The sequence below is a fragment of the Aristolochia californica genome, unplaced genomic scaffold (genome assembly GCF_029961685.1).
Source record: "Aristolochia californica isolate CCGP_79_NKW_82.1479 unplaced genomic scaffold, dmAriCali1.0.hap1 SCAF_14, whole genome shotgun sequence".
Taxonomy (NCBI): Eukaryota; Viridiplantae; Streptophyta; class Magnoliopsida; order Piperales; family Aristolochiaceae; genus Aristolochia; species Aristolochia californica.
In genome coordinates, this window is record NW_027181815.1 from 10,872,928 (window position 1) to 10,889,853 (window position 16,926).

Genomic DNA, 16,926 nt, shown 5'->3' on the forward strand with positions numbered 1-16,926 from the left:
ATATGCAGGATGAGTTTGGGAGGAGTGAAAGGCTTGGGAGCATCTCCTAGTTCAGCAAATCTTGTATCCTAACAATTGATGAGAAATGTAATCTTATGGTGTTGTGCAATTATTAAGTGGCAGGAATTCGGAGCAACTTTTACTAGAAAAGTCAAATTGACAAGAGAGGCGTTCAGATTCTGGTACCTGAAGGCATGTGTAATTTCCTCGGATCCACGCATAGAATATTGGGGTTCTTGGTATTATTCAATGATTCTATCAGGGAAGAAAAAAGAAGAGAGGCCAGAGGCCAGAGGCCAGAGGTCAGTGTGTGTTGATTGTGATCCGTAATTAGGCTGGGAATTGTCCTGATTAGCGGTGTCAAAGCAGGGGGTTTGGAGGGGGCATGTCACGTGGCATGTTTCATGATTGGGAGGATGGTGGGTTCATGAGTAGGATGCCCATGGTGGCCATGTCTTGTCCGCTTCTGGAAACTTCCGGAGCCGGTTTATATAATAATTTAGGCAATAATTAAACGAGGAAAGAGTTTTTCCGTAACCCAATCACGTGAACAAGACAAATGCGAAAGAATAAACAGCCTGGGCTGCGAGACTGGATTCGGCCAAGTAAGACTCTGTTTGGATTTGACGGCCATGTGGGCTCTGTGCAAGGCATTTGTATGAGCCCATAGTCACCTCAACAATCGGTAGGGTCTACAGGTGAAGTACGGAGAGACAGGCCCATGCCATGAGCGCGAGATGAGAAGAGAGGACCCTCGGTCATGTATGTACTACCTCAAACACATGGTCGCACATCAGTTTGTGTGATGAAGTGATTGAGACTTACGTCGACTGGATTTTATGGTTTTCATGGAAGAGAAGGCCTGTGATTGTCTTTTAGGTTGGACTTTGGAGGGATCCTTTATATCCGGGGAAAGAAAAATGTCGGTTCATCCGTCTTTTAGCTGCTGAATATTCGAAAAAGAATCCTTTATTATCGTTTTTGGGCTTAAGACAAAGAAGCCACCCGACGACTCTTTGTTTGCATCCATGTGCATGATTTGATGCAACTTATCCGCTCGGCCCTAGCTCTTGGGAGTTGGGAACCAACCACATCTTCTTATTCCCTTCCGGCTCGGTATTTCAATCGCCATAGGCCGGAGGAGGAGGAGGAGGAGGAGGAACCAATGGACAGCTTAGCATGCCTTGATTCTGGTCTTATTGTTGCAGGCGCTGTTGCGATCATCTGTTGCTGTTTCTTCGATATTGAAGCGGTCAGTGGTGGGTTGGTGGAGAGGTTGAAGTCGAAGCAGAGAGAGCGACTTGTTGAAGTGCTTGGCTTTGATTTTCAGATAATCGGACCAACTCATTGAAGGGTATAAAGGACTGCTCTCCGGTCCCACCAGCTTCTCTAACGGAGAGAGACGAACATTGGTGGGTGGACCCCAGAAGTAAGCCACGGAGAGGCGTTGCCGGCTTCTGTTCACGACGGCACGGTGTAGAACGCTCTTGAAACGGCCATTTGTCAACATGTGGAGCAGGTCGCCCACGTTCACGACTAGGGCCCCTCGAAGAGGAGGTACCGTCACCCATCTTTTGGTCCCACCCTCTTCGTCGCCTCCCTGGACTTGCAGCCCCGTCGTGCTGCTTTGGTAGAGGATGGCGAACAGTGGGGAGTCCGTGTGCTCTGCTAGACCCATCGCCCTCTCCGGGTTCGGGCACGCCGGATACCAGTTCAGTTGAAGCACCGCTGATGCTCCTTCCATTTCTCCGCCTGCCCCTGCCCACGTCACTTCCTCTTTGCTTATCCCCAGTGAAGCCATCATCAGCCACATCAGCCTCCGCGCCAGCTTCTTCATCTCCTTTTTGTATTCTTCCATTGTTTCACTGCATCATATATACGAAGAAGTAAAGGAGGAACCGTCAAACTCAATCGGTTTGCGTCCATAAATTGAAGAAGACGATGATCCCGCTCGCAGAGAGAAGAGTTATTATTCTTGGATGGATTAATCCGATCACTACTTTTTATTTATTTATTTATTTTTAAAATCTGTTTCAGGAAGATAATGAGGCATGTCGTTAGCTCGAGTCACAGCATGAACTGACCTGACCCTTTTTCGAAGCGTCATTTGTTTGGGACCGAGTCACTTGCACGTTTTACAAAAGTAAGCCAGAAGTACAGATATTATCAGCGAACAGAACCGCATAAAAACAGTGTCGTTTCGACTTGTATATTATCGATACCAGAATAGTGAGGTTCTTACCAAAATTGGGAATAGTCCTGTGGCTGTGTCCAAAGAAGACGGGCATGTTCGGCGGGGGAGCCAGCAATGGTGAAGCCTTCAGACCATAACAGCTTGGAGAAGAAGGTAGCGATGCGGGCGATGCCATAGCCTGTCAACCCGTCGGGAGGGCGCGCAGCCTTGAGCTTCTGTTGGGGAGGGAGAGAGAAAAGACGGCGGGCCTGGAACTCCACGTTGTCAAGAAGCCGCATGGGGATGCCATGATTTGTGACCTGAAACGCTCCCCACGTCACGCAAGCTTGCCCCATGCGAGTCGCAGCGTCTGGCTGCGTGAGATCAACAACCGGTATGGGAGACTGAGCGTGGAAGGACTGATCATCTTCTCCGCCGCAAGGGTAGTCGTGAAGCTGGGGCCAGGCGTGAGAGTCGGGAACTTCATGCACGGCCTCGAAGTCCAAGGAAGGCTCATGGAGGTTGCCCGGAAGTGCCCTTATGGCCTCTGCGAGTGATGACATGGTAGCTAGAGAATCGAAAGAAGTGGCTTAATGCTTCGGTTGAAGTCTCAGAATTCGGAAGAGAGAGAGAGAGGAGTTGGTAGTTGCAGCAGCAGTTGAGAAGTGACCAGTAGCTAGTAAGCAGTCCACAAGCTTGCTATGAACGAGAGAGAAAGCAAACAGAAAAGAGAGGAGATGATGGGAGTTGGAAGGTTAAGAGATTATATAGACCACATGAGGTTGTAAGTGGAGGAGAAAGTGACAAAGGTGGTGGGGGGTGGGTGTTGGAAGGAGCGTTGTCTTTGAGTGGTGTTGGAAGGAGTGTTGCTGGATGAAGACAAGGAATGAAATTGATAGTGTTGAGACAAGAGAAGGAACAAAAATAAAAAAAGGACCAACTTGTCCTATAGGGGATTTAAGGTGGCTTAAGGGCAATGCTAACTCAATATCTCACCTTCAAGAGGTCTCTACTCTTTCCATTCCCATGTGCTCCTGTCTTGTCGTCAAGTAGAGAAACATCCATATCACTCATACATTGGATAGTCTGTTTTCCATTCTCTTCACCAAAAACCAACAAATCCCATCTTCATTTCCATGCAAAACGACTCACTTCCTTGCCCCCCTCCCCCCTCTCTCTTTATTTCTTATCCTCTCTTGCTTCTCTTTGATCTATGCAAATTGACCTGGTCCCAAGACCCAACTCAAGGACCAATTTCGTTAATTTTTTGAAGTGACTTTGTCCTTTGAGCCAATTCTGGGGGAAAAAAACAGGTCTCTAAGCTATGGACAAAACCAGACAGAAAGGATCTAGATTACTTTCTTTGGCCCAAAAAACGAAGCGGCCACCTGTTACCTTCCTATCTGGATCGAATCCGCTGCTTCTGGTGTCTCTTGGCTTCTCTGCGCGACTGAGGAAGAAAGATGAACGCCGCCGGAGAGAGGCGTTTCCATGGGGAATGAATTCCTGCACTTTAGAGTGCATGTTGAGGATGAAACAGCCGGAGGTGCGCTTGCACAGAATCAAATCACGGTTCAATTTTAGGCAAATTTGAGAGAATCTCATTTGCCTAATACAATTGACCCGACAGACACGATAATGTCTACCAAATTTATTAATTTCCTATTATACGCGGCTGTAGCTTAAATTACCTACTTTTGTGATACTTTTTTTCTCTGAGACATAATGCACTTTACTTGAGAAACTTGGTTGTCGTTGAATGAAAGGTCAATTAGTAGATTCATTTTTCCAAACGAGGTCGACAAGAAACGAAATGCATTGAACTTTATTACTTGCCTTTGCCAGATTCCTTCCTTATTCTTCTTCCTCCTTCCATACTTGAAAGCTCCCAGCACGAAAGGATAGAGCTCACAAGGCTATGTCCGTCGTTTGCTGGAAATGGAAGTGGGTTTTAATCCTTTCTTGTTTCTAATGGTTTTTGGGTACTACACCGATTTTCCATGCCAAGGTCTTCCATATGTGGAGACGACCCCTTTTACCACCTTCCCCGTATGGGCAAACCATTCTTTGCGAGCTTCGCTGCCGTCACCGTGGCTCACCTCTACCGTCTTCTGCAGAACGGAAGGTACTCAGTACCATTGTCTCCCGTTTTTTTTGTTTCCCATCTCTTTCTGTGACATATTCAATATATAAAGGACAAACAATCTCGGCCCCAATCCATGTCCATTCTAATTACTCTATTTATCTCCAATCCAATAACTGGTCAACACGGCCTGGTGATTCAGTCGTTTTATGTTCCCAACCCTGAAACTCAGGGAGGATAAGATTACCCTCATATTCTTGATGGTTTATGATCGAAGAGACGCACGCACAGAGAGAAGAAGATGAGTGTTCGAAGAGAAGTGATCGAGCAGCGGCTTACTTCCCCATGAATGGGACCAGATGGGTCATGTCACTGAGGGACCACATTAACTCTCTCTAGATTTGGTTTCAGACAAAGAAAATGTTTTATTATTCTATAAAAGGGTCGACAATTTGGAGACGTATTTACAGAGGACAACGATCTTATCATACAGGAACAAAGATCGGTTAGGAAATAGGGATACACGTTATTCCATCAGCCACCCGAAAGTGAGGCTGAAGGTGCCATGGTGCGCTTTTTTGTCTTCATTTCGCGTCTTTGATTGATCACAAAGTAGAATATGAGGAAACTCCTTCAACAATTTACCAATAGGGAAAAACAAGAGAAAAGCCACTCCCACAACTCCTTTTCCTAAATTATCAAAGTAAATCATTTACAGACAGATCCTGTTTGTCGAGCAAATTCGCAGAACAATCGATGAAGGACAAAACACTGTTATGCTACAGCATGTTGAATTTCGTCCCATTATGCGGAGTTACGAAGACTAAAAACTTACGAAACCATCGTGAGCGAGACTAGTCTCTTCGTGACACGATTTAAAAGAAAAGAACTGATCAATCATCGAGTCTGTTCTACTTTCAGGATCAGACGACGTGTGAGTTGAAGCGGATTTACCTGTTGTGTCCGGAGGCCGAATCCATTTTTTTTTTTTTGTACTGTTCTGTGTTGAGATTGCTAGTGGACAAATGTTTCGTTTTCGTCGTGGCAAATCTATCAAGGATTTGCGCACTGTGCTTTGTCACGGCTAATGACAAAAGACGTGGCTGAAAACAGCATTAGCATTAGCAGCTTCATCCATCTTTATCCATCTAAAAGCAAATACACGCAAGATACTCCGATTAAGCGTCGGCAGCAGTTTTCTTCTGTGATTATACAATTTCGTGATAAATGGGTTGAGTTAGTCAACCATCGGCACTGAACCCAGAAGCTATTTGATGAAAAACCCACTTTACTATATCTATCGGAATACTCAAATAGGGGTTTCCGTTGAACAAATCTTTCGCTATAATCTCTCATCATCATTAGCTAAGCTAAAAGAGACGATCCGCGTTTAATCGTCTCCAGATAAGCTTTTGAAAAGAAGCTCTCTGCTTAAAAGTGGTAAGTGGACATAAAGTGATCCACGCTAGTTTTAGTGAGAGAGAGCAATAGTGGAAGAAATATCCATTTCTTTCCGAATTGATGTTAAAAGGGAGAGGTTGGCAAAGAGAGACACGACGGCACATCACGCTGGGCACAACTGCCAAAATGCAGTTATTCCCTCTTGGCCGTAATTTATGACCAAGACCTTCTGCTTTGTACTCCCACAGGTTTTGGCTTCTTATAGATAAACGCCGAAAACAAGAGTACCACTGTGCCTTTCACGCAGATAAGTGCAGCACGGTCGTCTGAATCGCCAATCCTTTATCGAGGCTGTAGAAGTCTCTGTTCATGGTGTCCGGTGCTATACCTCGGAGATGTAGTCTGTAGAGTACCATTCTGTCCGATTTTACGGGTAGAAACTCCAGAATCCTGAAGCTTCCTCAATACAGGGTGAGGATGTTGGATATTAAATTTGACTTGAATCAAAGAATAAGTTGAAAGAGTTATTCTCATTTAAATGGTACATATAATATGTCATTGATTGGAAAATTATGCCCGTCTAGGTACCAATAAATCAAACCATTCATGAATTAAAGTTTTCTAGAAGAAGTTATTGCTAATTTACTACAAGTTGTTTAATAAAACCGAGAATACATCCATCTATTGGGCTATCGGAGTTAAATGGGTATTCGAAGCCAAGAAAAAATCCGAGGAAGTAGAGAGATACAAAGGGAGGTTATTTGCTAAGTTGTATAAAAAAAAGCAAAGTATTGACTATGAAGAAGTATTTTCTCCTATTGCTCGCCGAAGACAATCTGATTGCTAATTTCTCTTACAACTCAAATTATTGGAAGATTCATCAAATGGTTGTAAAGTCTGATTTTCTGAATGGTTTTCTAAAGGAGGAGGTCTACGTTGAATAACCATTAGGATATGTTGTTAAAGGCTATGAAGACAAAGTGCTAAAATTGAAGACGACTTTGTATGGACTCGAGCAAATGCCAAGAGTTTGGAACAATCGTCTTGATAAGTATTTCCAAGAAAATAATTTTATTAGGTGCATATATGAATATGCACTTTATGTAAAACAAAAAAATAGAGGATTATTTTTTGTTTGTGTATGTGGATGATCTTATTTTCACAAGAAGCAATCCAAGAATGTTTGAAGACTTCAAGAAGACTATGGCTCAAGAATTTGAAATGAGTGACATGGCCCTCATGACATACTACATGGAAATTGAAGTAAAACAAATGGAGGGTGATATTTTCATCTCTCAAGAGACTTATACAAAGAAAGTGATCAATAAATTCTACATGGAGAATTGTAACCCCACCACTACCCCCATGGAATGTGGCATGAAACTTTCTAAAATGGAGGATGTCGCAAGTGTAGACCCAAATTTATTCAAAAGCCTTGTGGGAAGTTTGAGGTACTTGACTTGTACCAGGCCTAACATTTTTTTTTCCAGTTGGAATTGTGAGCCGATTCATGGAAAATCTTTCTGAAATGCACATGAAGGCAACTAGGAGGATTCTTCACTATCTCATCGGTAACTTTGACTACAGAATTTTTTATTCATCTTCAAATGAATTCAAATTGATAGGGTATTGTGATAGTGATTTATTTCTTGGTGTTCCAAGAAGTAGCCCATACACACACTCTCCACATGTGAATCTGAGTATGTTACTGTAACTTCTTCTGTTTGTCATGCAATTTGGTTCAGAGGACTATTAAAGGAGCTCTATTTGGAACAAAAAAAAGTAACCAAGAATATGATTGACGACAAATCAACATTTGCTCTAGCAAAGAATTCAACTTTTCATTATCGATCCAAGCATATTGATACAAGATATCATTTCATTCGAGAGTGTGTTGAAAAAATGGAAGTTAAGATGAAATATATAAAGTCACTTGATCAAGTTGCTAACATTTTCACAAAGTCTCTCAAATATGAAAATTTTCATAAGTTGAGACTATTGATCGGTGTTGCAAAGATATTAAGTTTAAAAGGAAGTATTGGATATTAAACTGGACTGGAATAAAAGAATCAGTTGAAGGGGTTATTCACAGTTAAATGGTGCAAATAATATGTCATTGGAAAGCTATGCTTGTCTAGGTTCTAATAAATTAAACCATTCATAAATTGAAGTTTTCAAAAAGAAGTTATTGCCAATTTACTATAGGTTATTCAACAAAAGTGAAAATGCATACATTCATTGATTAATGTCTTTTGGTGTGATAAGATGCATCCATTGATTAGTATCTTTTGGTATGATAAGATGCATCCATTGATTAGTGTTTTTTGGTGTGATAAGATACATCTATTAATTAGTATCTGTTATGTGATAAAATGCATCTATTGATTATTGTCTTTTGACTAGTATAAATATTCATGTATTCAAGCTTTGAATTAGCAACCATATGCAACAAAAAATTTCTTTTATCTTTTGTCTCTCCTTTATTTTTCTTCTTCCTTTCTCTTTCTTTAAGTTGTTTGCCCACCTTTGCTTCCAACCGAGGATTCTGGAGCTTATTGATGTAGAATTTTAGTTACATCGACTTTTATACCTCGCAAGCGTACGAATCGTTCATGTAATCTAGCAGTAAGCGAGGGTCATATCCATAGGGAGGATTGAATTTCGTGTATTCTTCAGTCAACTAGCCTAACCACATATGATGAATTAATCTGAACTAAACACTAATTATATCCTAAATTATCAAGCAATAATTTAATTAACTACTTGCACAACAGGAAACGTCAACTCTAGATTTTACCGTGATTCGTGCCTCTCTCGAGCGCCACGTAACCACGAATCCGGATTCTCAATCCTTGCGTCTAGCCCCTCTCGGGCGCCTAGAGTTAATGACAAAGATCGGATTACAATAGAATGCAGAGAATCAATTTCCTATTGTGATGATGCTAAAATTATCAACTTTGGATTTTACCGTGATTCGTGCCTCTCTCGAGCGCCACGTAACCACGAATCCGGATTCTCAATCCTTGCGTCTAGCCCCTCTCGGGCGCCTAGAGTTAAAGACAAAAATCGGATTAAAATACCAAAATCCAACCTCAATTATAATCTTACCCTAATTAGCTAATTTAATCAAATATCAAGAAAACAAATCTTAAATAAACCTTAATTATCAAATCAGATTCAATTAACATTCAAAACCTAAGTTCAAACCATATGAAAAATGAAATTCAATAATGATGAATTACTCCCCTTCTTCCTCCTCTCGCTCGGGCAGCAACTCGTTCTCACGGGTGCTGCGATTTCCGGAAATTGGTGGCGTCGGGTAGCAATAGTGAGTGGCCGGAGGTAGAGATGACGCCGGCGACGATGGTTAGAAGCCGACGGACGGAGGTAACGTCCGGCGAAGAGCGAAACAGAGCTGACGTTCTCTAACCGGCTCTCTCGAGTCTCGGTTAGAGTCGGAATGGCTCTGGGACTGGTCGGAATATGTAAACGACGCCGGAGGATGGTCAGAAAGCGGAAGTGGCACCGGAGAAGCCCTCTCGGATCACTTCTCGGCCTGGCGAGCGACTGTCGAACTCACCTCGACGGAGACTCTCTCAAGCTCTCCTCGGGTTTGTTCTCAGTTGCTGGACGGCGGTGGACGGCGGTGGACGACGGTGGCGCGGCGAAAGGTATTGGCCGGCGAACAGCGGTGGGGAACTCCTCTCGGGTCCTCCCCTGTTTCCGGTCAAAGTCCTCTCTTTTGGTCTCTGTTTCTCTTCTCTTCACGCACCCCTTCTCTTCACGCTCCTCTTCTCTTTAAATATGATTTTTCTTATTTTAAAACGATTTGCCCTAGAAATTACCTCCATTTCACTAAGGGCATTTTGGTAAATATCTTCTTCTCCACCCAAATTCTCCTGAAATTCCATAATTGAAATAAAAAGCATTTCAGGAAGAAATAAGACTAAAAAATAATGAAATATAATTCAGGAGAGAGAAATATGCAATATCGACAGTGATTAATGCCAAATTCAATAAATGCTCATTTCATTTGAAAACCGATAAGTAACCACTTATAACACAATTATAAAGGTTATTCTATTATAATTAACCTAGTTCTCATGTCAAAATATGGCATCTATCACTTATGAACGGCCTCATGAATAAGAGAGCTTTCAACTCAAATGCACAATTAAAAATATTGTCTAAAAGTTGTCTTCCTTTTTTGCTGGTAACTAGCTGATAGCACACAAATGTATGTAGTTTGGGCCTATTTGATGAAGTAGTTCCACTGAGATGTAGCACATTGGGGAAAAAATGACTTCTATGTTATATCAAAAAATCTCACTTAGTTGGTTGTTTGCTAATGAAGGAGAATGTTTGAGTATTATGAGCCAGCTCATCGGAGGAGGTAAGTCTCTGTCATCTAGTAACTAGAATGCATATCAAAAAAAGGGAGACAAATGTTATGAGGGGAGTATCATTCTAAAAGACTCCAAGAGAGAAAATAAAATAGGTTGCTAGGATCAAACAAAATTGAATGAGCCACAAATTTTTGACTTTTGGATTTGCAAGGACAGAACTTTACATTTTGTGACTGTGCATGATTTTATTTTCTATCACATGGTTGTTGAATTTGGAAATCTAGAGGATAAAATTCAAAGCACGAGCTTTATATTTTGTTTTACCCAACTGGTCTTGTCGTCGTAAAAATGGGGGAGAAAGTACAGTGAAGGTTTCGATTATCTTCGGCCACGCATCCTCCATCACTTAGAATACGGTGTTCGGTAGTAAATAAAAAATATTAGAATGGCTGAAGTTGAAGAACCAACACTAATCAAACAACAAAAACAAATAAATAAAAGGAAAATGGATATTTTTCTTCTTCTTTCTACATCGCCTTTCCAAATGATTCGTTTTCTACTATTTCATTCCTTACGTGAAGAAAACATCATCTCCATTTAAATGTAGGCTAAGTTTGGGCTTGCTAAGCGGGTTGGGGATCCCTCACTGAGATTGCATGGCAATAAAGTGAGGATTTTTATGTGAGTTAAAGGATAGATGGGTAGAGAGAGGAGGTACAAGGAGAGTAGGAAGAGATGAGAGAGAGGAAGTATTTAGTGATGTCTGTGAGGAGGGTTGAGAGGTGAGAATGGGAAGTGTGAATCAAGATTGGTTAGAAGGAGGAAGAGGAACAAGGGCCCAAGTCTGATTCTCATATAAGGCATGCATTTCTTCTTCCATGGCAACCTTCTATCCTGGATGTCTCAGAGCCTCTTGATAGGACTATGGAATAGAGATGGAGGAGATAGATATAAGAAACTGATAGCATGAAGAAGACAATCAATGGTGAGAAACAAAGTTTGAAATAGGATGAGAAGTAGAAGACCTAATGCAAGTCCGAGGCTCCTTATGTAGAGCTATGGGCCGAGTATCAAATTGTGGGCCAAATACAACAGGGGAAGATAGACTTACCTCAAACGGATCCATAAAGTCCCCAGGTGTGGTGTTGACCAAATCTTCAAGGGGTTGAAGTAGAACCACATCAAGTGGCACAGTGGGTTTCAGAGTTGGCTAAACTGATGAAAGACCCTAGGTGTGTATCTTTTGAGGAATAAAAATTCGCGTCCTAAAAAAAGGTGACATCCAAAGACAAGAATTATAATAGACATATAACCTTTTTGGGTACGAGAGTAACCCAAAAAGATACACTTAAGTGATTTCAGCTCAAGTTTACCCTTTGGAGTAGATGCGATATGAACAAAGCATGTGCAACTAAAAACTTTCAAAGGAAGGGAGAAAGAGTCTTCATTTGGAAATAATAAATAGTTTGGGGATTTGTGGCTAATGACTAAAGAAAGTAGCCTATTAATAAGGTAAGTGTAAGAATGACATGAGGCCAATAAAAGTAGGGTACCTTCATAGACTAGTGTATGCTACGAACTACTTCAAGGAGATGTTGGTTTATTCTTTCAGCTAGACCATTTTGTTGAGGGTTGTTGGCACAAGTTGTTTAATGAATAAAGCCATTATCGTGACAAAATTAATATTTATTACATTCCTAAGATGAAAAGAAATATTTTGAGTATTGGGAAACTTTTGGAGAGTGGTTACAAAATCACCATGAAATATCGTTTCTTTGGTTTAGAGATTGAAAAACAAATCTTATCGCTAAGGTCACAAGGACAAAAAATCGAATGTTTATGCTTAATATGAAGAATATTGGAACAATGTGTTTAAAAGTTTGTGTGAAAGATCCATCATGGATTTGGTACATGAGATTTGGTCATCTAAACTTTAGAAGACTTAGAGACTTAGAAGAGAAGAATATGATGAAGGGCGTTCCAAAAGTTAATCATCCCAATCAAGTATGTGATAGTGATTATGCTGGAGAATTGATGATAGAAAAAACACGACTAGGTTTGTCTTTTTTTTTTTATTTATGCGACCCGTACTCATGCTCTCCACATGTGAATCTGAGTATGTTATTGCAAATTCTTCTGCCTGTCATGCAATTTGGTTAAGAAGACTATTAAAAGAGCTCTATTGGAACAAAGAAAAGTAACCAAGAATATGATAGACGACAAATTAGCATTTTCTCTAGCAAAGAATCCAACTTTTCATGATCGATCCAAGCATATTGATACAAGATATCATTTCATTAGGGAGAGGTGCTCTTTCTGCATGCATTGGGAGGAGGGGGAGAGGCGCAGGGAAGGCACAAGTTAAGATCTCTCCTTCTATTTGCATAAAGAAAGAAGGGAGAGGGACACTGAGGCACATCCACAATGTGCAAAATTATGAGGCAAGGGTCCCTCCTGCCCTCAGGTGCTCTCTCTGCATGCATTGGGAGGAGGGGGAGAGGCGCAGGGAAGGCACAACTTAAGATCTCTCCTTCTATTTGCATAAAGAAAGAAGGGAGAGGGACACTGAGGCACATCCACAATGTGCAAAATTATGAGGCAAGGGTCCCTCCTGCCCTCATGTAGAAAGGCGCCCTTCTCCCCTCTTTTTGCAGGATAGTGTGAACTCTTAGAGATATTAATTTGGAATATTGTTTTATACTTAGGATAAGGTTATGATTGGACTAAGATGTTTGAATAAAATTCAAGTGAAAGTACCCAAAGAATTCAATTAAAAATATAAGATAAATTTTATTCAGAGCTTAGAAACCATTCTATCATCAAACGTTTTACATTTAGGTGACTTGTGGATCCTGTTATGGTCTTTCAAAAACAAAGTGACTAACCTTCACTCTAGGCAATTCAAATTGATGAATCTTCTGATTTAGATAGTTCAATTTTGAATTGAATTAAAATCTCACTTAGTTGATTGTTTGCTAAGGAGAATGTTTGAGTTAAGCATTATGAGCTAGCTCAATGGAGGAGGTAAGTCTCTGTCATCTAGTGACTAGAACGCAAATGACAAAAAGGGTGACAGATGTATAATGCTAAAAGACTCCAGGAAAGAAAATAAAATAGGTTGCTAGGATCAAACAAAATTGGATGAGCCGCAAATTTGTGACTTTTGGACCTTGCAAGGACAGAACTTTACATTTTGTGACTTTGAATGATTTTATTTTCTATCATATGGTTGTTGAATTTGGAAATCTAGAGCAGAACTCTAAAATTCAAAGCACGAGCTTTATATTTTGTTTTACCCAACTGGTCTTGTCGTCGTAAAAATGGGGGAGAAATCAGATTGAAGGTTTCGATTATCTCCAGCCACGTATCCTCCATCACTTAGAATACGGTGTTCCGTAGTAAATAAAAAAGATTAGAATGACTGAAGTTCAAGAACCAACACTAATCAAACAACGAAAACAAATAAATAAAAGGAAAATGGATTTTTTTTTCTTCTTCTTTCTACATTGCCTTTCCAAATGATTCGTTTTCTGCTATTTCATTCCTTACGTGAAGAAAACATCATTACCAGTTAAGTGTAGGCTGAGTTTGGGCTTGCTAAGCGGGTTGGGGATCCCTCACTAAGATTGCATGGCAATAAAATGAGAATTTTTACGTGAGTTAAAGGATAGATGGGTAGAGAGAGGAGTTACGTGGAGAGTAGGAAGAGATGAGAGAGAGGAAGTCTTTAGTGGCGTCTATGAGGAGGGTTCAGAAATGAGAGTGGGAAGTGTGAATCAAGACTGGTTAGAGGGAGGACTAGGCTTTAGAAGATGTAGAGGGTGGATAGTCTATGGAAGAGGAGTTCTGTATGGTACTGTGAATTGGAGAGAGAAGGATTCGTCTGTTGAGAAGTGTGAGAGAGAGATGTGTTCGAGAGTACGAAGGAGAACGATTAGAAGTAGAGGCTAAGTAGGAGATAGGTTTTGAGGACTTAGAGAAAGACTAGGAGATGAGGCATAAGAAAATGTGGAGCATTCTAAGGTTAATAAGGAGATGGCTTCGTTTCAGTGGGTCATGAAAGAGGTAGGAAGGGCCAAGAGTAATAGAGAGAGAGAGCTGGATGGTCATGGGAGAGATGGAAGACGGTAGTTGAGGAAGATGAGTGTTGAACTTGGGAAAGGAAGGGAAGAAAAAACCCACTTGTAAAGGGGTGAACTGCCTCAAATCCCACGTGAAGTGAGAGCCTAATTAAAAGGATTGTTTTTGTTTGGTTCCTAACTGATCAACTCATTGCAATTTATACTGTGCTAATCCTAGGGTTTCCTACTTTGTCAGTTCCTAAACTTCCCTTGGGCATCCACTACTAAAGTGCTAAAAAGTGAGGTCCATTCAAGGGCTGATTCACTTAGTTGACCTCACCTTATCATTTCCTACTCTTAACTATGAATGTTGGTCTTCAAGACCTAGTCTACCGGCTACTTATACTTAGTTCCTAATATTATCATCAAAGATAACTTACTAGCATGAGTTTGAGGCTTTTTGTGGACACAATTGCCTACTCAAACTGCCACGATCAAATAAGTGAAATTCTTAGGCTGTGTTTGAAACACATAAAGTGAAGAGAAAAGAAAAGAAAGAGACAAAACAAAAAAAGATAAAAGAAAAAAAAGAAAAAAAGTTTATTTTATCCTGTTTTAATACCCATGGAAAATAAGAGAGAAAATAAAAGTGAAACATGGTTTCTTATTTGGATGCACAAGGAAAAAGGAAAATAATTTTTTTTAATAATTTTAAAAAATTATAATAATTGAAAATTTTATACAAGCCTAAGAAATAAATATCTAAAAGTACTAAATTATTATCGACATATTTTAATTTATTAATTAAAATAAATATTATTAATTGAATTTTATTTATAAATTTATTATAAACAAGCATATTATGATTTAATATTTCAATGAAGTTGAATTTAAGACAATACTTTTGTTTTTTTTATGTTACAATAATCATCACAAGTCAATGTCTCGTTCGCTCTTAGTTTACAAGTTGAAAGCTTGAGTCTATTCCCAAACCACGCAATGGTTTTTGCTCTACCAATCTATTTTTATCAAGTAAAATAAGCGTAATAATATTAAAACTTATCTCCTTCCATCTAAGACCACTAAATATATAAAATTAAACAACATATATATATATATATATATATATATATATATATATATATATATATCTTTTCAATTTACAACAAATTGATAATGGTGAATTCCCTCTTCCAAGCAATTCCACTACATGGATAACATTGCTTTTCATTTATAACAAAATGATGAAAATCCATAAGGTTATAATTCATTATCTAAGAAACTCTCCTAATTAATACTCAAATTACATAATGAGAATAAGACATCCATCATTGCAAAAAAAAAACTTTTTAGCATCCAACATCTCTCAATTAATCCTTTATGACATTTATAAATTTGCATTTAAAATGTCCATTCATAGCTCCATACCTTCACAGGTATAAAATTCATAATAAGAAGAGATCCATAGATTCTTATGGAAGACATGATTTGAAGTGATATGAATGGCTGCCTAGTTATCACATTATAATTCCATAGAAGCTCCTTTATAGAAGTCCAATTTAGCAAGAAGGGATATGATCCATAGAAGCTCGTTGATTGTGTGGGTCATAACTCTATACATTGTTTCTGCATTGGACCTTGCAACAATATTCTATTTTTCGTTTCTCCATGTAACCAGGTTACCTCCAACTAAGGTACAATAGCTGAAGTGAACTTCATGTCATCAAGTGATCCAGCCCAATCAACATCTAAGAAACCTTCTATGTTGTATTGGCCATGATTCTTATAAACAAACATTTTTCCCGGAGCTTCTTTTAAATATCTTAGTATCCTCTCCAAGGCTTGCCAATAGGTAAGTTGTGGTATGTGTATATATTGACTCACAACACTTACTGCATAAAATATATCTAGTCTAGTCACCATGAGGTAAATAAGATTTCCCCTAATCCCCTGATATTTACCTATATCAATATTTTCTCCAAAACTTGCACATAACTTTACATTAGCATCCATAGGAGTATCTACAGGTTGACTCCCCATCATCCATGTGTTCTCTAGTAGATCCAAGACATGTTTTCTCTGAGATAATATAATCTCATTCTTTGACCGGGATACTTAAATTCCCAAAAAATATTTTAGAAGTCCAAAATCATTTGTTTTAAATTTTTGCATATCTTTTCTTTGACTTCTTTTATGTTGCCTGCATCACTACTAATTAAGATGATAGCATCCACATAAACTACTAATAATACTTTTCCCTTTAAGGTATTTTTTATAAAGACAAAATGATCTACTGAGCACCGACTAAATCCAAACTATAACATTATTTGGCTAAATTTATCAAACCAAACCCGAGGAGACTGTTTAAGCTCATATAGAGACTTTCTCAATTTGTATACAAACTTCCCCTCAGCAACAAGACTAGGTGGTTGATGCATTTGTATCTCTTCTTTTATGTTCCTATTCAAAAAAACATTTTTGACATCCAATTGAAATACCAGCTAAGTAGAATTAGTAGCTAGAGATAATAAGAAGTGTATAAAGTTTAATTTAGCCACTGGGGAAAAAGTTTTTTCATAATCCACTCCATAACACTGAGTGTATCCCGTGGCAATGAGTCGAGATTTGAAGTGAGCAACAAAACCATATGGATTATTTTTGATAGTACAAACCCATTTATAGTGCACGGGTTTCATGCCAGGAGGAAGAGGAACGAGGGCCCAAGTCTGATTCTCATATAAAGCATGAATTTCTTCTTCCACGGCAACCTTCCATCATGGATGTCTCAGAGCCTCTTGATATGCCTACGGAATAGAGATGGAAAAAATAGATGCAAGAAACTGATAGCAGGAAGAAAACAAT

At 39.5% G+C, this 16,926-nt stretch overlaps 2 protein-coding genes across 2 annotated transcripts in view; one reads left to right on the forward strand and one right to left on the reverse strand.

The window, feature by feature from the left end:
* LOC137950730 (uncharacterized) overlaps nucleotides 1–744 on the forward strand; it is a 37,122-nt gene extending 36,378 nt beyond the window's left edge. The window contains exon 11 of the mRNA XM_068797334.1: nucleotides 9–744. Within this exon, the coding sequence (XP_068653435.1) occupies nucleotides 9–50 (42 nt within the window). The 3' untranslated portion in view covers nucleotides 51–744. The remainder of the gene's footprint in view (nucleotides 1–8) is intronic.
* Nucleotides 745–1,132: 388 nt separating this feature from the next.
* LOC137949382 (gibberellin 3-beta-dioxygenase 2-like) lies at nucleotides 1,133–4,312 on the reverse strand. Its single transcript, XM_068795451.1, has 3 exons — nucleotides 4,273–4,312; nucleotides 2,243–2,741; nucleotides 1,133–1,865 (listed from the first exon to the last, which is right to left on the reverse strand). The coding sequence occupies exons 1-3, from the start codon at nucleotides 4,310–4,312 to the stop codon at nucleotides 1,175–1,177; spliced, it is 1,230 nt and encodes a 409-aa protein (XP_068651552.1). The 3' UTR covers nucleotides 1,133–1,174.
* Nucleotides 4,313–16,926: the final 12,614 nt, after the last annotated feature.